Source organism: Pseudopipra pipra, chromosome 3 (genome assembly GCF_036250125.1).
Source record: "Pseudopipra pipra isolate bDixPip1 chromosome 3, bDixPip1.hap1, whole genome shotgun sequence".
NCBI lineage: Eukaryota > Metazoa > Chordata > Aves > Passeriformes > Pipridae > Pseudopipra > Pseudopipra pipra.
The window spans coordinates 113,954,703-113,978,311 of record NC_087551.1 but is presented as its reverse complement, the minus strand read 5'-3'; the positions used below and the strand labels follow the sequence as shown (position 1 = coordinate 113,978,311).

Genomic DNA, 23,609 nt, shown 5'->3' with positions numbered 1-23,609 from the left:
TGCTGGGCTGAAGCCTCAGTTAACGAAGCCATTTAGGACTGTGGCCCTCCACACTGTTCCTGGTGGGAAAGGGGGAGACATCTCCTTGAATTGATATTTTAGGAAACAAATTAGAACCTAAGAGGTCCTGCCCAGCCACTGTGACCTCAGTGAGAGTAGTAACACTAGAAACCACAGTCCAAGTCTTAGCAGGTGTTCACATAGAACAGCCACTGGAAGGATGCAAAGACAACAGAGGAAGTTTGAAATACAGAGGTGATTACCAGCAACCGAAAGATCACTTGGATACTGTAGCCCTCTCTGATGTCTGAGCATTTAAGGAGCTGGTGATACAGCCTGGGAGAGACAACTGTACCTGTGATGTAAAGATGATGAGGGGACTGAGCATCTCTCAGATGAGGAAAGGCTGAGAGAGCGGGGGCTGTTCAGCCTCGAGAAGAGACACTGAGAGAGGACCTCATCCATGTCTGTCAGTGTCTGCAGGGAGGGGGCAGAGGATGGACCAGGTTCTGCTCGGAGAGGACCAGCAATGGGACAAGAGGCACAGGCAGGAATTGATGCCCAGGAAGTTCCAACTGAACACGAGGAAGAACTTCTTTGCTGTGCAGTGACCGAGCACTGAACAGACTGCCCAGACAGGGTGTGCAGTCTTCTTCACTGGAGATATTCCAGAACTGTCAGGACACAATCCTGTGCCATGTGCTCTGGGATGACCCTGTTTGAGCAAGGAGGTTGGACCAAGTGACCCGCTGTGGTCCTTTCCAACCTGACCCGTTCTGGGATTCTGGGATTCCGTAACCAGTCCAGTGTTGTACCACAGCTCGGGGGGTGATTGCTGACCAACATCAGAAGGATGTGGAGCTGTCGGAGCGAGTCCAGGAGGTCACAGAGATGCTCTGAGGTCACGAGACCCTCTGCTCTGGAGACAGGCTGGGAGAGCTGAGGTGTTCACCTGGAGAAGAGAAGGCTCCAGGGAGACCTTGCAGCCCCTTCCAGTGCCTGAAGGGGCTCCTAGAAAGCTGGAGAGGGACTTTGGAAAAGGGATGGAGGGACAGGACAAAGGAGAACGGCCTCCCACTGCCAGAGGGCAGGGTTAGAAGAGATATTAGGAAGAAATTCTTGGCTGTGAGGGTGGTGAGGCCCTGGCACAGGTTGCCCAGAGAAGCTGTGGCTGCCCCTGGATGCCTGGAAGTGTCCAAGGCCAGGTTGGACGGGGCTTGGAGCAACCTGGGCTAGTGGGAGGTGTCCCTGCCCATGGCAGGGGGTTGGAACGAGATGATCTTTAACGTCCCTTCCCCCACAATCCATTCCACGGCCGGGAGGTCCCGCTGTGCAGACTCATGCCCTGGGACTGGACCCCTCGGCTGAGCTGGGCCTGGGGCCCCCCGCCCCCTCATAGCGGATGACGTCAAGGTTCAGTGACGTCACTCGGTCCCCTCCCCGGCTGACGTCAGACCCAGCCCGGAGAAGCGGCATCGGGACACGGACGGGGCGGCGGCGGGAGCGCGGGGTGAGCGCGGGGCCGGTCCGGGGGGCTGTGGGTCCATGGGGGTTATTCCGCGGGTCCACGGGGGCCGTTTTGGGGGGGATTTGTGGTCGCGAGGCCGCCCCGCTCCCGGCCGGGAGGGAATGAATGAGGCGGGGGAGGGGGAGCGGGAGCCGCGTCCCGCCCGGCGCCGCCATCAGAGCCCTGTCCGGGAGCGGGCGCGGCTCCCCCGGCCCCCCCCGGCATCCTCCGGCTCCGCTCGGTCCCCTCCTGGGGACCCCTTTGGGGGCGGCGATTTGGTGCTCGAGCCCCATCGCGGCTCTTTTGTGTCTCTCCGCGGGCTGGAGGGTTTTGTTGGTCCCCGTCACCCGCACCCGGCGCTTGGCTTCATCTGCGCAGGATGGGCAGGGAACGGAGTCAGGAGTGGCTTGGATTGGAAGGGACCTTAAGGATCGTCTTGTTCCAACTCCCTGCCATGGGCAGGGACACCTCCCACTATCCCAGGTTGCTCCAAGCCCTGTCCAGCCTGGCCTTGGACACTTCCAGGAATGGGGCAGCCACAGCTTCTCTGGGCAACCTGTGCCAGGGCCTCCCCACCCTCACAGCCAACAATTTCTTCCTAATATCCCGTCTAAACCTACTTTCTTTCAGTTTGAAGCCATTCCCCCTTGTCCTGTCCCTCCATCCCTTTTCCAAAGTCCCTCTCCAGCTCTCTTGGAGCCCCTTTAGGTACTGGGAGGGGCTGCAAGGGCTCCCTGGATCCTTCTCTTCTCCAGTTGAACACTCTCCCAGCCTGTCTCCAGAGCAGAGGGGTTCTAACACTGGGAGCATCTCTGTGGCCTCCTCTGGACTCAATCCAGCAGCTCCACATCCTTGTGCTGTTGTTCCCCAGGGCTTGGAGGCAGCTCTGCAGGTGGGGTGTCACCCGAGGGAGTAGAGGGGCAGAATCCCCCCCTCCCCTGCTGCCCACGCTGTGGGATGAGCCCACTTTACATTTACCTTTCAGGACCAATCTCCCTTATCCTGTCCAGGAGCGTCACACCGTTCAGTAGCTCTGTCACAATGTTCAGTAGCTCCGTAATCTCCCTTTTTTTTATTTATTTTTGGTGCCTGGGGTCAGGTTTCCAGCGGCTCCCTCAGTGCCTTGGGCTGACGTCTCCTCTTGGCCGGCTCTGCCCAGGGCCCGACGTCATCCCACAGCCGTGTGTCACCCCTGGAACAGGATCCACGGGGTCCATGTGTGTGTCAAGGTTATTCCATCAGAGTTTGGCCAAGAGCTGCCTGCCAGGGAGAACAGCTCCAGCCTGGACACCCTGGCACATCCTCCCTGCCAGGGAACACCGGGAGGGACGCGGCGTCCCCAGCTGGGGCTCTCCAAACCAGAGGAATCGCCAGCAGGGGATGTGTGATGGATTTGGGCTGTTCAGCAATCCAGGCTGCAGGAATTGTGGTTGAGCTGAGAGTTACCCCTTAGTTGGGGCAGCTCAAGCGCTCCCAAATGCGGGAATCCAATGGAGTTTCCACTTGGCAGCACTAGGGCATCAGGGAATAGGGCTTTCCCGAGGGCAAAGTGGCACATGCTTCCTCTTCTGGATGCCCAAGGAAGGCACTTGCTTTCCCCTCAAGCTCTTCTTGGTAGAGTTGGAAAAAGTAGAGGAGCTTCATAAAAAAAAAAGCCCTTCTCCAGGTCTGAAGCAGAAACTATGGGGTTTGGAGCCAAATGTGAGTTGAGAACTTGGTGCTCAGAGCGTTGGTGTGGACCATGTGCCTGAGGATGTGGTTGGGTATCTTCAAGATCCTGTGTGCTAGAGAGTACCTGATTTTCTTGGAAGGAAAGAAGCTCTGGATTCTTTGGTTTAGCTCCATGGAGGAGCATCCCGTGGCACCCCAGCAGCTGTGCAGCCCCCAGAAGCCCTGTGGGAGATCTGGGGTTTAGTTCTGGCCTCTCTCTCTCCTCCCTCTCTCCCATGTTCTTTGAAGCTCACCGGGGGAATTTCCAGACCAACTCCGTGACTTTCTTATCTTCCTTATCGCTGTGACATTCTATTAATAACTAATTTGTAGGAACTACTGCTTTCTATAAACATATTTTTGACTTTTATGTGAGCAACAGGTGCTGCTGTTTATGTAACACCTTGGAAACCTCGCAGAGGAACAGCAGCTGGCTGTTCCCTTAATACCATTTTGTGAATGTTGCTCCTTTTTTTTTTTTTTAACATTCCCTCTTTTCCCTTTCCCTGTGCTTTAATCTCCTTACAAACCCCCAAAATTCCTGCTATCCCAGACTATTGCTGTCCACTGGAACACGTTTTTGCTTTATGCTAATCCTTTGCACTGCCGCTAATTGGTTTAAACCTTGTCCTTCAGGTTGGGTTTTGGGACTTAGAAAAGCTGCTTGCCCAGCTTCAGAGCCCTCTCCCTGCCTATCCCAAACTTCCAGGCATTTCAAAATCAAGGAGAAGGGAATGATGTGATATTCCTGGCTGCTGCTGCTCTCATGAGGACGGTTTTTTTTTTTTCCTTTTTTTTTTTTTTTAAGGTGTGGGACAACTCCTACTTTCTGCCAGGTTTTGATTGGCTTTCCACAGAGGCAGTGTCCTATAAATTCCCTTCTCCTCTCTGCTTCTGCCTTATCACCAGCTGAGGGACAGGTGAGTACAGAGGAGGGGAAATTCCAGCAGCAATTCCATTGCTTAATCCGTGATATTGGCGTCAGTTATTAATTTAAATTAATGGAGTGGGGGGAATGACTTTGATGTTTCAGAATGAAAAATTCCTCGTTTTACTGACAGTTTCTGACATCAGTTTGAATGAATGAGTAAAATCAGAGATTAAAGTATTCAGAAGGTAATATGAGGGGGGGAATATTTTATGGAATCATGGAATGGTTTGGGTTGGAAGGGACCTTAATGCTCATTCCATTCCAACCCCTTGTGCCATGGGCAGGGTCAGCTTCCACTATAAATGATGTTTATATTTTATATATATTTTTTTCTCTTCAGTTTGTAATGGAACAGAAGTTTTCCTCCTTAGGATAGTAAGAAAGAGAAGCCTATAAAAAAATAAATATTTTACATCAGTTAAATGAATATTTTTTGTGTTCAGAACTATTAATTAGTCCTAGAATTCATTTAAAACAGGAAACTTGGATTTAGCGGAATGGGCTTTTCTGTCTGAGTTGCTTTTGCAAGTTAATTACTGTGCTGCAGCTGACTTTACCTCTTTGGGCAAGTATTTTTAAGGCATAATGTTAATTTCTTTATGTATCTCTGCATTTATTGGCAAGTTTAAAATGTAATAATCACACCTCTTTTTCCCCACCTTCCTGTTTGAAATAGAAATAAATGCCATTGGTGGATTTTTTTCCACTTCTAGGGTGTTTCAGTGTCTGGTGTAAAATGAATTTACTGTTCTTTTGAGTCAGCCTAGACCTGTAATTCTCAGCTTGAGCCTTTGTGGCTTCACTCCAGGTGCATTTGGAAAAAACAGTCCAGTCGGTGAGGAACCAATTTGTCCCCAGCATGGCCCTTTTAGTAAAAACTAAAGTTAGTTTGTGCTTTGTTTATAGAGCTCAAAATGTCAAAATGACTTTTCAGGTACTTTTAGTGGGAATTTTCCATGACAGAGACCAGTGAGTCTCTGTCAGTGCTGTAGGATTTTATTTTCCCATTGTGAAGCAGGAAGGGATTATCATGAGATCCAGTTGTCCAGATGGATTTTGATCGTTTCCAAGGACGGAGACTCCCATCACCTCTCTGGACATCTCAGACTAAGTCTCCTTGATCAGTTTAATTGTATTTTTAATATGCCCTTTTTATGTGTCTGTGCTATTAGCCAATAGGTAGTTTAGCAAATTCTTTTGTATTTAAATAGCAAAACTCCCTCAAGTACCAGAAAATTCTCAGCCTGGTGAGCTCAGGAGTGAAAGGAACACCCACATTCATCGCTTGCTCGTTTTTCTCTGCATGGTAAATTTGGAATTAAATTAACTGCTGCAATTTCTGGTTGTGATCTTCCTGCTTCCTGATTCCCTCTTTTAGAATATCAGGAGTTCCCAAATAAAGGAATTGACAGGGTACTCTCATCAGGGTGGTCTGAAATGTACTTTAATCTGGGAATTTGCTTATTATTTGATATTTGGGAATGAGTTAAAAGCTGTTGAGAGGGGATAAGGAAGAATTTAAGTGATTATGCTTTGAGAATTGTATTTGAAAGAAGTAAACTGGGACCTCAGCAACCACCAGTTGTGGCTGCAAGTGTGATTTATTTGGGGTACTTTCCATTTCCTTCCCAAATGTGAAAGATTTGGAGAGGAAAAAAACCAAACTTAAGTGTAGCACAGAGTAACTTATTAATATGTGAAATAATTAGGATATTTTTGTGAGTCCTGGCTAAATAGTGCCACTCCTTTGTTTGCTTTCTGGGTCCCATCCATCAGGAGTGTTACGTTGGAGTAAATCTCTCTTTTTTAAAGGAGATTTCCTGCTGCCTCTGGCTCAGCAGCTCTTACTGATGCAATTTTGAGCAAGTTTGCTAATTCATGGCAGCCTGCAAACCCTTCACTCCAAAGTGGAATCACAGCAGCTTTGCTGAATTCTGTGTTTGTGCTTGAAATCACAGTTTATATGGATTTATTTTTTTTTTAAAAAGGCTTAAACTTGAACCGTGTTCTTACTGTTGATTTTCCTGAACTGTGCATATTTTCATGAGCTCCCTCCAGGGAATACATTACCTCTACTCATGTTACTTCCCAGGCAGCTTCTGGGACACGTGGCTCATCACCCAGCCCTTGGATTGCATCAAATTCCTCCCGAATCTCCCCGCGGGAGTTTTCTCAGGGAGCGTTTAAAAGCCTTTGGAGTCACCCGTGACTCATCTTTTCTCTTGTGCCCGCAGCAGGTTTGAAAGGGGAAGATGCCAATTGTCAGGAACCTGGGCAGGGCTGCCAGCCAGCTGCTCCAGAGCTCGGGCTGTGGGTGTGGGATCTCCATCGTGCCCGTTCGGTGCATCGGGGTCTCCCCGCGCCAAGTGGCCTCGGACGCGAGTTTCCACTCCGTTACCTTTTCCGAGTCGGATCATCCTCGGGTGCTCATCACAGGTAATTCCTGTCATAACTACTCCTGCTCCACTCCCCTCCTGCCTCCCCACTGGGCAGAATTCTGGCAGCAAAAATGCCCCAAGTACTCTGGAATTGGGATGATCTTTCCCACCGGAGTCCCGTTTGAACTGTCCTGCTATTTCGGCTCCGTAACTCTACTAAAACCAGTTAGTTTGGCTTTCCTCAAGAAAAATGATAAAAGCTTTCTGACTCACTGAGAAAACTAGTGCTGATTTCTGATGTCATACGTACAATAATAATGAAATTCTGTCTTTTAATAATCTCCTCTGATTTTTGTCTCCCAGGTGGTCTTGGCCAGCTCGGGGTGGGACTTGCAAAGCTGCTGAGGTATGTCCTGATTCCTTGATATGTCACGATTCCCTGGCTTGCTGTTAGTGAGGAATTCAAGCTTTAGCCATTAGTTTTAGAAGTGATAATTTTCTGGAGAGTTGTTTATAAAAGAATCCCACTGTTGATTGCAGGTTCTTTTTTTGCCTCTCAGCTTTGTAAACGACATTAATGATTGGACCTGATGATTTAAAGGTCTTTTCCAGCCTTAATGATGCTGTGATTCTTAATGATTCTATGATTAAATTTTCCCCATCATTTTATGTTCCACTCCTGTGCTTGTTTGAGGTTGCTGATGTCCTTTCTGTGTGTACATTGGTCACCATTCCCAAAATAACATAATTTTGTCCCGGGGGCTGGCTGCTGAGTTGTTTGCTTCCAGTTAAATGGAAGTATTGAGAGGCTAAATCCTCAGAGTTTTTCTTTTCTCTTTTTGCTTTTCCTGTTCCCCCACCCCACACACACAGTTACCTCGTGTTTTCCATGATATCTTTTCAAGAAGTGCTCCAAGAGCTCTCCCTAATCCATATCCATGTCCTTATCCACACCTGCTCAGCTCCAGGGAATCTGGACTAAGACCAAAAGTGAGCAGACTCACTGCCCTCAACACTGTTGCAGTTTGAATTTTTTCTGCCATTTCTATGGTATATTTAAAAATCATCCAACTAATGGGAGGCTGGAATGTGCTCCAGTGCCATCAGCTGTGACAGCCTTGGGTTAATTATCACAAAGTCACAGTTTCTCTGTTTTATTTACTTTGTTGATACAAAAGTAGCTGCAGTTACAGCAACCCAGTGGCTTTTTGTTATTTGCAGGGGAGTAAATTATCTCTGGGTAAAATTTTCTGTAAGGGAAGGGCAGGAGGGTCTTTTTCTTAACATATTTTCACTTCCTAAAAGACTTCTCTATCCTTGCACAGCCCTTCACTGCTAGTAGTTCACTCATCTTCTAAGATGTTATATTGACATTTAAAGGTTCAGTGGGGTTTCTTGAAGTGCAATAACTGATATAATTGCTGAAATTATTGTTCTTCTCACGTTGCTCCTGCAAAACAAAATAGCAGCAACTGATGGGTTATCTCAAAAGGCTGTGGACTCACTGTTCCGTGTGGGTATTTTTACACAGGAAACGCTTTGGAAAGAACAATGTGGTCTTGTCTGACATTAGAAAGCCTGCAGATAATGTTTTTTATAGTGGTAAGTGACGGGGAAGCACATGGAAAAAAAACATCTTGACTTTACCTCTGATGTTCATCGACTAATTACCAAACTGATAAGTGGATTGCACTAACAAGCTGCTGTTCTAAACTCCTGGATAATGCCTTCCTGCTTGGAAATCTTGCAATTGATTGATTTCTTCTGTTATTCCCTTTTCCTAAATACTTTTCTTTGCATTTTTGCACTGTTGCTTTGCCACTTCATTGAGCAGAATAACAACTCGAGTCAGGCTGTGCTCCTGCTGTAAAAAGAGATGCTTTTATTCTTTTGGAGGGACCAAGCTGGAAATTAAATGTGTGGTGTGTTATTCCATGCTCAGGGAATTTTTATGACGAGATGGATGTGCAGTAGGACTTTAGATGCTTTGATTTTCATTAGAAACTTGCATAAGTTGCTGTTTAGTGATGTATTTAGGTGGTAGAAGCAGCAGTCTGAGTTTCAGGCAGAACTTTTCCCGACATCCATTCCTGGCACTGAGTTTCCCACTGGTTCCACTCCCTCCAGGTCCCTTTATCTTCGCGGATATCTTGGACTACAAGAATTTGCGGGAGATCGTGGTGAACAACAGGATAACTTGGCTGTTCCACTACAGTGCTTTGCTCAGCGCTGTTGGAGAAGCAAATGTCCCTTTGGCCAGAGCTGTGAACATCACTGGTAGGTGACAGGGATTCCATGTCCCTGGAACTGTGTCAGGGGAGGTTTAGGTTGGATGTCAGGATATCTTCCCCCAGAAGGGTGGTTGAGCACTGAACAGACTTCCCAGGGAATGGTCATAACCTTAAACCTGCCAGAGCTCAAGGAGCGTTTGGATAACACTCTCAGGGGCAGGGTGGGATTGCTGGGGTGTTCTGGCATGGCCAGGAGTTGGACTTGATGATCCTTGTGGGTCCCTCCCAACTCAGGATATTCTATAATTCCTATAATGAAGAAGTGGGAGAGCATGTTCTGATAAATCCTGTTGGGTGTTTTTCCAGGTTTACACAATGTTCTGGATATTGCAGCTGAGCATAATCTGAGGCTCTTTATTCCAAGCACGATTGGGGCCTTTGGACCCACCTCTCCTCGAGACCCAGCTCCTGATCTCTGCATTCAGAGACCAAGGACAATCTATGGAGTCTCCAAGGTCCACGCTGAGCTCATGGGAGAAGTGAGAATTCTTTGTTTTATTCATTTCTTAAAAGTTCTGAGAGAACTTCACTGGCACAGGTTGCCCAGAGAAGCTGTGGCTGCCCCACCCCTGGAAGTGTCCAAGGCCAGGTTGGACAGGGCTTGGAGCAACCTGGGATAGGGGGAAGGTGTCCCTGCCTATGGCAAGGGGTTTAAGGTCTTTAAGGTCCCTTCCAAGCCAAACCATTCCCTGATTCTGTGATTCTAACTTCATTCCTTTCGTAAGATTCCTCACTGCAACATTATTTTCCCTATTCTTTCCTTCCTTCAGGTTTTAGTACTCAGCAATAGTCTGAGGCAGCTTTTAAGGTCAAATATCTTTTGAGTTTTGTTGGGAAAAGCCAAAAGAATTGGAAGCTGGGAAACATCTGACTTCCAGTATTATTTCTTTCCCTGGTTCTTTTGACTTTGGCCTCTCTGCCTCATATGGAATTGGATAAAGACAGTGTACAAAGCCTTGTGAAAGCAGGGGCAGTGAGGGCTTTTGCCCCTCCTCTCCAAAAAAAGACTTTAAAGTCAAAACCATTGATATCTGTACATGCACAACTTTTTTGACTTTGTAGCGACTTATAAATAACATTTTTAAAGCTGATATTTTTAGATACAGATTCCTCACATAGGTCTGAAGACTGAATTAGCCTGAAAAGTCTCACAAACTTAGGAGTTTTAAGTTTCTGAACACCAAATATAGACCCTGCATTAGCAGCTAATCCATATCAAGAACCCATATTTACTGATGTGGATGTAAAAAAAGGGCAGGAAGGGAGTTCAGCTGCCTGACAAGGAATGGGAGCTGTTTAGTCCCTTTTTTCTTTCATCCCCACCATGGAATGGTTACAGCGTGAGGGTTCATCCTGAGGCAGATTTTTCCTGTGAAATCAGTGAGTGTGTGGCCTGCTCTTGGTGTGTAAAACTGTTCCTCTCCTCCCTCCCTCCCCAGTACTACCATTACCGGTACGGCCTGGACTTCCGCTGCCTCAGGTATCCAGGGATCATATCTGCTGACTCCCAGCCTGGAGGGGGAACAACTGGTGAGTGAATTGTGCATTATGAGAAGGCTGGAAAGGGACTTTTCAAAAGGCGCTGCAGTGCCAGGAGGAGGGGGAATGGCTTCTCACTGCCAGAGGGCAGAATTAGATGGGATATTGGGAAGGAATTCTTCCCTGTGAGGGTGGTAAAGCCCTGGGACAGGTTGCCCAGAGAAGCTGTGGCTGCCCCTGGATCCCTGGAAGTGTCCAAGGCCAGGTTGGAGCAACCTAGTGTGGTGAGTGGCATCCCTTCCAATGGCAGGGGTTGAAACAAGATGATCTTTAAGCTCCTTTCCAACCCAACCCGTTCAATGATTTATGATAAATAACACACAGTCCTGCTGCCAGATTTTAGACAGGAGGCTTTGGGTGTGGTCTGAGGGTTGTTGCCTGTCATGACACACACAACAGATTGACCCACATGAACACACCCACCCATCATTCTCCTCCACAGATTATGCTGTCAAGATTTTCCATGATGCCATAAAGACTGGCAAGTTTAAGTGTTACCTCAAGCCAGACACCCGTCTACCTATGATGTACATCGATGACTGTCTGAAGGCAACGCTGGAGGTCATGGAGGCCCCCGCAGAATCACTGACCATGAGGACCTACAACATCAATGCCATGAGCTTCAGTCCCGAGGAGCTGGCACAGGAGGTGCAGAAGTATGTTCCTGAGCTCCAGGTGACCTACAACGTGGATCAAGTCAGGCAGGCCATAGGTTAGTATCTTCTCAGGCAGCAGGTAAGAAGAAACATCGAATCAAGGGCAAAATAAAGTTTCTTTAGGCACTTGCAAATTACCCCTGCGCAGTTCACGTCTTATAGTTTGAAATTCAGCTTCAGCAGTTCAAACCAGTGATGAAACACTTGAAAGTTTAAAGGAATTTTTCTTAAACTTCATGTTTCTTGGTTCTTTTCCTGTTCCCTGCAGCTGACAGCTGGCCCATGAACTTCGACGACAGCAACGCCCGGAGGGATTGGGGTTGGAAACACGATTATGATCTCCCTGAGCTGGTGACCACCATGTTTAGTTACCTTGGGTCTGACTCCAGGATTGCCCAAGCTAACTGAAAATACTTTCAGATGTTTCCAGATTTCCACAGAGGACCAGGAAGAAATGGCTAAGTTTAGGTTGTGATTTTCTGAGCCTTAGAGCACGTCAGTGATTAATTTTTGTGAGTAGCGACAGAGCTGGGCAGAAACATCCTGTAGCTGGAATGTACTTTAGATAAATTAACATCAGTGGGTGCTGACTCCAGACACAACACAGATGACAAACACAAAGTTATTGAACTTTCACACTTCAAAAAAACCACCAAAAAGAGCACTTACTCCTGGCTGGTGGCTCTCCAATCATTCCTGCCTCTTCTTTGGCAACCAGCGTGGGACAGTGTTGTCCAACCTGGTGTTTCAGGCATATCCCGCAAAGTCAGCGATAGGTGTTTCGTTTTCCTGGTGGAGGATGTTAGGGTGTAGCAAGATAAGATCCTTTCTACTCTTTGCTTGCAAAAGAGACTTCAGAAGAGCTACTTCATGTTTCCAAATTGCAGGGGCTCGTTGCAATTTTAGTTTGAAATCAAACTTTGTTCGATAGTTCCTATTTATATTTAGTGCTGTCTAAGCATACACTTTTCTATATGTAGGGCTTAAGAGCAGCATTATTCTTATAAAGCTGCTTACAAATGTGAAGTGGAATAGGACTTGAATTCTCATGATGCTTTAAAAAAAAAGCAGGTTTTATAAGCTAAGCTTCATCCTGTTCTTTGCAAGTGCCGCTGCCTCCGGTGTAACCTTGGAGGGAGATCTGAAATCCGGAGAGCTGTTCCATGGATGTGAGTCTGGGTGGTATTTCAGGAAGGCAAAGGGTTTATTAGCAGTACTTTGGGTTCTCCCAGTTGTTTGCAGGACACACTGCCTGGAGCAAGGTTTAAAGGTGGGCTGATGATGGAGCCTCAAGGTAGAGCCGGGTCAGCCTTTGAAATCTGTCATGTTCACCGCATTTTCCACGTGCACCGTGTCTGTAGATGCTGTTTGTGTGTTACTCATACCCTTTTGTTCTTCAGAGAGGGATCCAGAAGCTGAAACCATCTCCTAGCTACAGTTAAGGGCTGTTCTGCCCACTGAGTTTCATGCACAGGAGGTTCTGGGATGAACAAGGGAGTTTTTGTAGGTGCATACAAGGAAGAGGTGTCAGTTCAAAAGCTACTTAGGAGACTTTGGGAAGTGACAAGAAAGCCATTTTAGGTAAAACACCAGTTTCCATGGATGTGAGTCTGAGCTGTCAGCTACTCCAGCTGAAAAGCAGCCTCTGAGAGCTTTGGATTTTATTTTTTTTTTCAAAGAAAAATTATCTTTCATTTTCAAAATGACTGGAAATTCCCTATAGGAAGCTCTCCATCTTTTTTTTTTTTTTTTTTATTTTGCCTTGTATACTCCAGTAGTGTGTGTAGGTAAATACATTCAAGTATTTTTGTGGGTTTTTTTGCCTATGACTTGTTTGCTCTGTTTCCTGTGATGGTGCTTTGGTGGTTGCAAGTCTGTTCCATTCTCTGTAACCCTGTGGTGGTTCCTCAGTTAGTGGATTAATCAGGTTTTTGTCTGTGTGTGAAGGACTCTGCTGCAGGGAATATGTTTCCTCACAAAAGTAACCTTCAAATGAAGATTCTGTGGTGAAACCTAGTTATTTTAAACATTTGTTACACTTGTATTTTTTGCTTTTGTACTTATTATTTCACCTCTGTGGGCAAGGTATGTATTTCCCAGGTATTTAAACTCAAAGGTAGTGGCCTGTTATGGAGACATTTTTATATTGTTTACATTTCTGAAAAAAGACAAGTTTGTGAACTTTGGCTGCTGTTCAAGTGTAATATTTGGCCCAATGGGCCAGTGAAGTCCATTCACACCCTGCAAGGAGAGACTGGCTCAGGTTTGTCCTCTGCCCTGCCCAGACTGGGTTGGATGCAAACTGGATCTCCCAGTGAACTGGAGCCATCAGATGAGGGGCTTTAAAGGAGCTGAAGTGTCTTGTCCACTCCAGCCTCTCGTCATTCCCACCCTGGGGGCTCCTCATTGCCTCTGATCCATGAGATGTGTAAAATAAAGAGCTCTTGGTGGGTCTCACTCCATTTCCTTCCTTCACTCAAAGTCGTGGGGTCTTGTTCTAACTCCAGTATACCTGGGGTTAACAAGAGTGGGGAGTAGGAATGTTCTTTCTCTGAAACACACTGTCCTTGGTGGTGGCATTGCACCAAAGCCTTGGACAAGATGTTACAGCAAAGGTGAAATTCAAACCTATGGCATTTTGAACACAGTTTTTTTTTTTCCCCCCTGTCCAAAGTTTCTGACTTCATTTAGGAGCAGCCATTTAAGCAACTTAAATTCTTTAAAATCTGAAATAAACAGTGTTGCAATAGGGAATGGTCTGGAGGTAACTGGTGATAATCAGGGAATGTCATTAAATGTGTCTGTCCTGTTTGGAATACTGGTTTTCAGCCTGTGACCAATGATCCATGTATTTTTTTTCCATGTCTTTCCCATTAACCTCTGTTGTAACTATGTTACAATCTTTTCTGTATTAAACCAACTCGATGTGATACAAAATGTCTTACCTTTTGCTACCAGTTCGAAGTTTCACTTCTGGGCAGAGACTTCCTTCATGACACTTGAGCACTGTACCTGTTAAATTACCTGTTCAGGAAAAAAAAAAAAAAAGAAAAAAAAAGTTAAGAATATTTTTTCAAATATTGTAAGTTGTGGATGATGCCTACTTTAATAAAATCCTATGCAGATGTATCCTTGGTTTGTTATCCTTGCTCAGAGCAGGTAAGAGCAGTGATAAAGGATCCTGAGCAATGAAGGATCCTGGTCAGTGCTGAAGCCTTTTATGAGCCAGGTTGGGGCAATTCCAAGCACAAGCACAGGCTTGGAGGAGCATGGATTGAGGAAAAACCCTGGGGAGAAGAACTGGGGGGTGCTGGTGGGTGAGAGGCTGGACATGCCCCATCATGGGCACTCCCAGCCCAGAAACCCCCTGTGTCCTGGGCTCATCCCACAGCCTGGGCAGCAGGGGAGGGGGGGGATTCTGCCCCTCTGCCCCTTCAGGTGAGACCCCACCTGCAGAGCTGCCTCCAGCCCTGGGGAACAACAGCACAAGGACGTGGAGCTGCTGGAGCCAGTCCAGAGGAGGCCACGGAGATGCTCTGAGGGCTGGAGCCCCTCTGCTCTGGAGCCAGGCTGGGAGAGCTGGAGGTGTTCATCTGGAGAAGAGAAGGCTCCAGGGAGACCTTGGAGCCTCTTCCAGTGCCTAAAGGGGCTCCAGGAGATCTGGAGAAGGACTTGGGACAAGGGCCTGGAGGGACAGGATGCAGGGAATGGCTTCCCACTGCTAGAGGGCAGGGATAGGTTAGATATTGGGGAGAAATTGTTGGCTCTGAGGGTGGTGAGGCCCTGGCACAGGTTGCCCAGAGCAGCTGTGGCTGCTCCATCCCTGGAAGCATCCAAGGAAAGGTTGGACAGGGCTTGGAGCAACCTGGTCCGGTGAGTGGCATCCCTTCCCATGGCAGGGGCTGGAGATGATCTTTAAGGTCCCTTCCATCCCAAACCATTCTGAGATTCTTTGGTTAACTTTGTTCTGACTATCCCAGTTGCTCAGCAGAGCCACTCGCAGGGAGACACAGCATGGATACCCCTCAGTCTCCAGTGAGCCACAAGGCTGTGCTTGCAGGTGGCAACCATCCAAGAAATGATGGCTTTTAACTATTCCTCTGTCTCTGCTGCATTTCTCAGGGTGAGGAGCCTTTTGGTCCTTCCTCAGTCATGTGTCTGTCTCTCTTTACAGCTTGAAATAGAAAGAAAAGAGCAAGAGTGTTCTGAGGGAGGAGCTTTGAAAGCACACCCCAAGAATTGAAGGTTGTTGGGTCCTTGTTTCTGCAGGTCTTGTCTCCACCTGTTGCACAACCAGCAGGGTTGGTCAGCAGAAGGTGGTGCAGTGAGAATGAGCGGACTCACGCTGACTCATTAATCCATGGAGAAACCTTCCCTTCAGGTTAAACAAGGCCTTTCCCTCCTCCTACACCTCCACTTCCTAATGATGGGAACCTCTTGTGGAGAAAACATTCCTCTTGACCACATTTGATGACTAATGTGACTATCCTGCTGTGGAGGGTGTTGCGGCTTTGCCCTCTTCCCACGTACTTCCCTTTGATTTGTCTCTTGTCGAGTCCTGCTTGACACAGGCCCAGTCTGGCTTCCAGAAATGCCACAGGTGATCATAAGATTCAAAGATTCAACAGCTGGAGACAGGCTGGGAGAGCTGGGGATGTTCGGCCTGGAAAGGAGAAGGCTCCAGGGAGACCTCAGAGCCCCTTCCAGTACCTAAAGGGGCTCCAAGAGAGCTGGAGAGGGACTTCAGATAAGACCATGTTGACAGAACAAGAGTAATGGTCTTAAATTGAAAGAGGCTGGATTTAGATTGGATATTAGGGAAATATTCTTTACTATGAGGGTAATGAGGCCCTGGCACAGGTTGCCCAGAGAAGTTGTGGCTGCCCCATCCCTCGAAGTGTCCAAGACCAGGCTGGATGGTGTTTTGAGCTGATTTCTGCTCTTGGCTGCTTAAGATATAAGAGAAGTACAGAAGAGGTGGAACCTTCTTTCTGCAGTGAAAAGGTTGTGAGGAGTGTGGGTGATGAACTTTGTGACTTTGGAAAACCCCTCCTTTTGCTCCTCAGGATGGAGTCAGGCTCTAACACACTGTTGTTGGCAGCTCCTCATTCCTCCAGGGAAGCGAAGCTGAACCCAGGGAGGTGAAAAGAGGAGAGTCCCAGGGTCAGCCAGAGGGCAAGAATGTGGCTCCAGGGGCTGGGGTGCCCAGTTTGCAGCCCCCCCTCACCACTCTCCATGTTTCAGACTGGGTTGGTGTCTTCCCTGACACCCTCCAGGCAGGATGTTTCTATTTTAGGTGACCATCAGCTGGCATTTGCCCTTCTCCTGGAGGCTCAGGCCAGACAAATGCTCTGTGGGCTATTTTTGGCTTCATACCATAATTGTATGTGATCCTAAATTCCCTGTGGATCTGAGTGCCTGAGGGGCTGTGCAGGGAGAGGAAGGGGCAGCTTCTGGAATAAACCCAGGGATTTAAGGATGACCGAGACTCCACAGAGCAGTAAGAGAGTTGGCACTCACAGCTGCAGGGACAGGATTAAAAAGACATTTATGCTTCAGCAGCACCATTATGGAACTTAAATCCAGAGTGAGAGTTGCTCAGTCAGGGAAAAAAGTTGCTTCCTGCCCCGATTCTGCAGTTGGGATCAGTTTAGGATGTTTTCCTGCCCCTGATGCTGCAATTAGGAGCAGTTTAGGATGTTTTCCTTCAAGCTGGCAGTGGCTATCTGTGCAATTTTGAGGACTCAAGCCCACAGTTTGAGAAAACTGACTTCCAGTTTAGCACTGGAGTGGTTTCCCAGTACAACCACCACTCACCCTGACCCAGGGGTTGGTTGCTTCTATGCATTTGATACCTTTCAGTGGCTTTATTTTCTGTAATCCTTTGTGCAGCCTCCTGAAGTTCCTGAGAAGGTGCATTGCACAGGTTAGTGTTCAGTTTTGAGGGAATTTAAACCTTTGGACAAAAACTATAAAGAGCTGAGTGCCATCTGCACAGTCCTCTGCCTTTTCCCCCATCTCAGATGGGTACCAACAGTAGAAAAGGTCTTAAGTGCAGGATAACATTTCTTCTGACCTCAAGCAGAGCTCTGGTCTTTCAGCCTGGAGAAGAGAAGACTCCAGACCTTAGAGCCCCTTCCAGTGCCTAAAGGGGCTCCAAGAGAGCTGGAGAGGGACTTTGGACAAGGGCCTGGAGGGACAGCACAAGGGGGAATGGCCTTAAGCTGAAGGAGGGTAGATTTGGATTAGATATTGGGAAGGAATTTTTGTCTGTGAGGGTGGTGAGACCCTGGCACAGGTTGCCCAGAGAAGCTGTGGCTGCCCCATCCCTGGAAGTGTTCAAGGCCTGGTTGGAGCAACATGGGATAGTGGGAGGTGTCCCTGCCAATAGCAGGGGGGTGGAATGAGATGAGCTTTGAGGTGCTTTCCAACCCAATCCATTCCATGATTCTATGGTATTTTGCAAAGCCAAGTCCTACAAACAATTCCATATTTCCATTCTGCTTCCCTCACCCTTTGGCCATTCTGTTTGTGCCACCTCGTTTATCCCTTATCCTTCCAGCAGAGGTGTGAGATTCTCCAGACAGTCTGGGGGCTCAGGAAAAGCCTCCTGGGAGCTGCTGCAGGCACTCACTGCTAAATGTATTTCTAGCTCAAAGTGACAACTTTAAAAAAAGTGGAAAAGTGCTGGTAACAATGACATTTCATGTGGAAAATACATAATTTTCCTGTAAATTACTTTTTTGGAGTGAAGTCAGAAACTTCCCCTATAGAAGTAGAACAAGACATTAATTTTAAGTTTAATTTTTCCAGAGCAGCCTTTTATCTTGCAATGTGCTTCACCTCAGAGGATTTCAGGCAGTGAGAAATTCCACTCCTTTCCCAATCCAGAAGGCATTTCCACAGCACAGAAATGCCAATTTCTTTAGCTACCATGTCTTCCCAGGCTGCTTGATCTTATCTGAGCACCAGGAAAAGCAGGAACCCCTTACAGATGTCAATGCTTCAAGGTCTTCTTATTTTTCGTACTTTGTGGTCACTTTGGTCTTTAAATACAGAGTGATCCCCATGTCAGATCCAGGCTGGAAAGACTTTTCTGTCACAGAGTTTTAAAGTCGTGACAGGAGGTGGATATGGACATATGGAAGAAGAATGTGGGCTTGGAGTCGTGGTTGGAGGCAGACAGCTCTGTACATCTCCTCAGCTCTTCAGAAGATGAATATAAAGCTGAATGGAAAATGACCACAGGAGGGGTTATTTCTCAGCACAGATGGAAATAACTTTAGGTTTCTCTGCCAAAATTTCCCAGAGGAGAAAATGTGACCCTTCACGTGGGTGAGCTCCCAGCCTGTGCAGTGGTTGTGGATGTCCTTGGATCCATGGCTTTGTTTTCCACTGTCCTGAGGGGAAAAGCAGCTGAGAGTCCAAATCCCTGTCAGTTTGGGAGTGAGGTTTGGGGCAGGAAGGGATTTAGGGATGGGGAGGAACAGCACAGCTTTACCCAGATTACAGCTGTTGCCTGTTCTCCTTATTCTCTCTGGGAATAGGTCAGGGATTAGCCCAGGGCAAGAACCACATCCAGGAGGCAACTGGGAGGCAGGGATCCTATTCTGGATGGAAAATTAATTCAATATCTCGTTACAGCCAGACTGTGCCAGCCAGGGTGGACCCAGGCTCCAGGTTAACCCTAATCCTGACACCAACAGGCTTGACCATCTCCAGCCTGTCCTTTCCACCAAATTCCTGGGACTTGGACACCCAGGGACACTTGGGAAGAAGCACTAGGAGGCTCTTGGATATCTTCCCATAATCAAGTGATATGTCCCCTGTCCCTCTCCAGCCCAACAAGTGTGTCCTCCACCTTGCTGCTGGTTGCTCAGCACATCCCTGCCTTTGTTCTTTGTCAGGGGAGAAGGCTGGAACCATGTTCCTGGCAGGACAAACCCATGCCCAGGAATTTCCCTCCTGCAAGGAGGTCACAGCATGTTCCTGGATGTGTGGGATGACCTTTAGGCCAGGAGAGGAGGTTCTTGGCAGGGGATGTTCAGCTCCAAGGACACCAGCGAGCCCATAATTTTTTGGCCAGACAGGAGCATTGCTGCTGATGTCACTTTGCCCGTGTGGTGCAACAGGTCCTTCATCTCTCCAGCCTTTCCATAATTCCAGGTTAAAGATCCATCATCAGTTGCGAAAGGAGTGAGCCAGAGGAGAGGAAGCAAAGTCCAGGGTTCACCCACTGACCTTCCTCTGCCCCTTCAACCAGCACTGCCCAAAATCCATCACATTTGGGGCATTTTTGAGGCTCTTCCTCCTGGAGTCTTGTCATTTCATGCATGAAAAAAATCTGTGGTTTCAAGAATAAGAAATACAGATTCAGAAATATCACAAGTATTTACAAATAATGGCCTGGTTTGTCAGCTTCTCCTTAACTATGACAATGTAGCCAAAAATGTTTAATTTGTACACAGGACTGGCTGTGTAAAACATGTGCTAAATAAAATGGGGTGTGAGGGAAACTTCCAGCTCTTTCCTGAGTAAAACACATTTTATCAAAACAGAGAACACTAGTATTTGTGCAGTTAAAGCAGTTAAAAGTTCACAATTTGTGGAATGAAGTTCCCATTTGATTTATCAAGTTATCTTTTATCAAATCTTTTCATATAATCACATGTAAATCAGTTTGTTTTGAACAACTTCCTAATTTTATCACAGCTTTCATTCACTTGGAATTTTTTGTGATTCTGTGGTTCTCAGAGACTCCCAAATGAGGTTCAGGAACAATCTCTGCCTTTCCAATCTATATAATGTTAAGGAAAAATTAATCTTCTGGAAACGAATATGAACTGTATGAGCTCAAAAATCTGCAATTAATTATAACAAGTGTTGCATTTTAATATTTTGTTACTATTTTATTTATAATAATTTTTATTATATTTTTATTATCTGGCTCAATGTAGTGGGCTCACAGTTTTTCACCACATGGCCACAGAAAATTCCTACATTCCTCCAGTAAATACAGGAATTATATTGATAGTGCTCAGATATTGTTTACCAGCATCTTCTAAGTTGTGATAAAGTGCTAAAATGACATTTTTTTGGGATAGTTTTTTACAGGGAGTTCACTACAGAGTGTCTGAGTGTGTTTGGTCACACACAAACACCACTCCAAACATGCTGTTTCATGGGATAAGTGGTTTATTGAGCCCCAGCACCAGGAAAACTTGGTTTGTATGGATTTGTGTCTTGCAGCTGATTGATGGAGGTGTCTAATAATGAAATAAAATATGTTCTTTTTACAAGTAGGTGCCCCTTCCCTCTGCCTGAGTCCAGCCCCATCATGGGGGACACAAGTGTCCCTTCAAGTTGCCTTTGGGGAATGCCAAGGGAAGAAAGGTCAATAAATGAGCAATTTCCTTTTCTTCGTATTCTTCCTTTTCATGTCATCTCTCCTCCTTCCACATCCATGTGGTTTTTTTCCATGGTTCTGTGTGGATTAAGCAGGTCTAAAGTTGTTCCAGGGTCCAAAAGGTGTCCCACCTGGCCCCATTGAAGGCAAATTGTGCTTTAGGAAATGGGAATAACCCCAATTCCTCCTGCAATCTTTTCCCCGCTGGAAGGTGGTGTGAAACCCGACACATTTAACCAACAAATCCAATCTCCAATGGGATAACAGCAGTTTTTAGGGTGCTGATGGCAGGAGGATGAGGAGCCAGTGAGCTGCAGATCCTGCTCACCCAAGCCCAGGACAGCTGATCATATAATCATAGAATCATTAAGGTTGGAAAAGATCTCCAAGACCATCATGTCCAACCTTTGGCTGAATGCCATCATCCCCACCAAGCCATATCATGAAGGACCTTCTGGTTTCCTGCAGACCTTGCAGAAGCTTCCTGGGAGGAGCTGCTGCTGCTCGAGTGTGCTGATGGCAACCAGAGGGGTTCAGCATGTGGAAGTCTACTCTGGTGAAATCTGGAAGGATTTCTTTATGTAAAGGCTTGTTAAGCATTGGAAGGGGCTGCCCAGGGAGGTGGTGGAGTCCCCATCCCTGGAGGTGTCCAAGGAATGACTGGATATGGCACTCAGTGCTGTGGGCTGGGTGACAAGGTGGGGATCGGGCACAGGTTGGACTCGATGATCCTGGAGGTCTTTTCCAACCTAAATCATTCTGAGATTCTGTGAAATCTGAGCTCTTGCCAGGAGCAACAGGACCCCAGGGCTCACTAGGGATGCAGCATGGCCTCATCACCCCACTGCACTGCGTGTCCAGACTGCCCTGTGGACACCAGCTCCATGTGCTCCATGGCTGAGGTTCAGCCCTCGATCCACACCTTGATCCCACCACCTCTTCCATCACTTCTCCATGAATATTGCTGCCTCCTCCATCAAAGGCAGAGGCCTTGCAAAGCCCTAAGCATGGGACAGGCTCTGCCCAGTCGTTTGCTCAACTGTTTTCTCTGCTGTCTGGCTGATGATCTGCCAAGAAAACGGCAACACCTTCATTTCTCCATCCATCGGAACTTCAGCTTTGCCAGGTAGAAAAACTGCCCCATCCATTGCACAAGAGCAGCAGAGTCTCACTGGAGACACTCTGGAGGGGGCAGAGCAGATGTTTCTGTGCCAATGACCCTTGACTGTCCAGGGGTGTTTGCTCAGTTGGCGGCATGTCCTGGGATCAGTGCCAGGAGCAGATTTTCCACCTCCCCACCTGGCAACAGCAGCTGGCCCGATTGCCTGAGATAATGCTGAGCCTCTGGGGGACAGAGAGGGGACATTTCCCACCTGTCTCCAGGCACGTCTACCTTCCAGGAACCCCAGGTCCTCACTGGCAGGAGAATGGGAACATCGGGATCTACATTGCATGGGAATGGTGGCACCTCAGTCCCTGGGGACACATCATGGCCCTGTCCAGACAGTGTGTCTGTGCCAGATTCCTGAGGAGTTTGGAGGGGTTTTGGTTCTCTAGAGAGTCCAACAGATCTCCAGCCACTGTGCTGAAGGGGGTTGTGATGGGGAAGGGCAGTTTTGCTCTGCACAGGAGGAAGAAGGTGTGGCTGGGCTGGAACTCCAAAGAGGGACTCCAATCCACAGCCCCTGAGCTGTTTGCTGGAGGCAAGTAAACAAATTGTAATTTAACTAATAAACCCCCACAAAAATAATAGAATCATGGAATGGTTTGGGTTGGAAGAGACCTTAAAGACCATCTAGTTTCAACCCCCTGCTGTGGGCAGGGACACCTTCCACTAGCCCAGGTTGCTCCAAGCCCCATCCAACCTGGCCTTGGATGCTTCCAGGGATGAGGCAGCCACAGCTTCTCTGGAAAACCTGTGCCAGGGCCTCAGCACCCTCACAGGGAAGAATTCCTTCCTAAAATCTAATCTAACCCTACCCTCTGTCAGTTTAAAAGGTCCTATTTCAGCTTTCAGGCCCTATTTAAGCTCTGAATGCTGGGATAATGATGCAGTGAGAGCAGAGCTGCTCATGCTGGGAGCTCAGAGCCTGGGTGCTCTTCCAACACCTTGCTGTTGTTGCCAAGAAGATTCCACTCGTTCCTCTGGCTGATGCTTCTTCACAATGGCTTTTGTTCCATGGCTGGTGATCACATATTTGCTGAGCTCCAGGCATGTGCTGCTTGCCTGCCAGTTTCCAAATCCCTTCCCATCACAGCCACCTGCCAATGCCACCAGGAGCAGCGTCTCCATCTCTTCCAAGATACATGGAGCCAGTCACAGCTCTACTTGTCCTTTGGCCAGGACAGGGTTCTGATTCCTGCTGAGATGCCTGTTGAAGTGGAAAGTTTAATTTAAGGCTTAGCTTGTCCTCTCCCCAGAAGCCATAAATTAATTAGTGCTGTCTTGGGCTGGGATGTTGGAGAGAAGGGGCCAAATGCTGCTGTTGCTCTGGGCATGGAAGATAGTTGAATGTGCAGGAATTGCCCCAATTTGGGGTGTTCTTGGGGCAGGCAACACTGCTGGAGCAGGAGAAGGCTTTGGAAAGAAGATGCTCCAAGGGCTGGAGTCCCTCTGCTCTGGAGACAGACTGAGAGAGCTGGAGGTGTTCGCCTGGAGAAGAGAAGGCTCCAGGGAGACCTGAGAGCCCCTTCCAGTGCCTAAAGGGACTCCAGGAGAGCTTGGAGAGGTACCTGGGACAAGGGCCTGGTACAGGACAAGGGGGAACGGCATCCCACTGTGAGAGGGCAGGGAGAGATGGGATATTGGGAAAGAATTGTTCACTGTGAGGGTGGGGAGGCCCTGGTACAGGTTGCCCAGAGAAGCTGTGGCTGCCCCATCCCTGGAAGTGTCCAAGGCCAGGTTGGATGGGACTTGGAGCAATGTGGGATAGGGGGGAGGTGTCCCTGTCCATGGCAGGGGGTTGGAATTGTGTGATCTTAGAGGTCCCTTCCAACCCAAACCATTCTGGGATTCTATGAAAGGCTTTTTCCATAGCCAAGGTGTCAGAGGAACATCTGGCCCAGGTTTCTTCTGTGACCCCAAGAAGTGGCTCTAACAATGACTTTGGAAGAGTGGAAAGGTGGAGGATTCTCCATCCTTGTGCACTAAAGCCCCAAGTCAAAAAAGCTACTTTGCATTGGCACATCCT

General features: G+C 47.6%; 1 protein-coding gene and 1 long non-coding RNA gene across 3 annotated transcripts; one reads left to right on the top strand and one right to left on the bottom strand.

Moving 5' to 3' along the window:
- The first annotated feature begins 1,762 nt into the window (after positions 1–1,762).
- Positions 1,763–14,141, top strand: LOC135412422 (L-threonine 3-dehydrogenase, mitochondrial-like). 2 transcript variants are annotated; one of them, XM_064651227.1, is made up of 9 exons: positions 1,763–4,137; positions 6,386–6,584; positions 6,890–6,932; positions 8,058–8,128; positions 8,654–8,803; positions 9,124–9,296; positions 10,257–10,347; positions 10,799–11,068; positions 11,281–14,141. In XM_064651227.1, the coding sequence occupies exons 2-9, from the start codon at positions 6,401–6,403 to the stop codon at positions 11,418–11,420; spliced, it is 1,122 nt and encodes a 373-aa protein (XP_064507297.1). In that variant the 5' UTR covers positions 1,763–4,137; positions 6,386–6,400; the 3' UTR covers positions 11,421–14,141. The 2 variants fall into 2 exon arrangements, with proteins under 2 accessions (XP_064507297.1, XP_064507295.1); XM_064651225.1 differs by having other exon boundaries at positions 1,764–4,137; positions 6,383–6,584.
- Positions 14,142–18,185: 4,044 nt separating this feature from the next.
- LOC135412452 (uncharacterized) lies at positions 18,186–22,904 on the bottom strand. The gene is made up of 3 exons (XR_010429656.1): positions 22,399–22,904; positions 19,254–19,356; positions 18,186–18,239 (listed from the first exon to the last, which is right to left on the bottom strand). It is a non-coding gene; the product is annotated as an uncharacterized LOC135412452 (long non-coding RNA).
- Between the last annotated feature and the right edge of the window lie 705 nt (positions 22,905–23,609).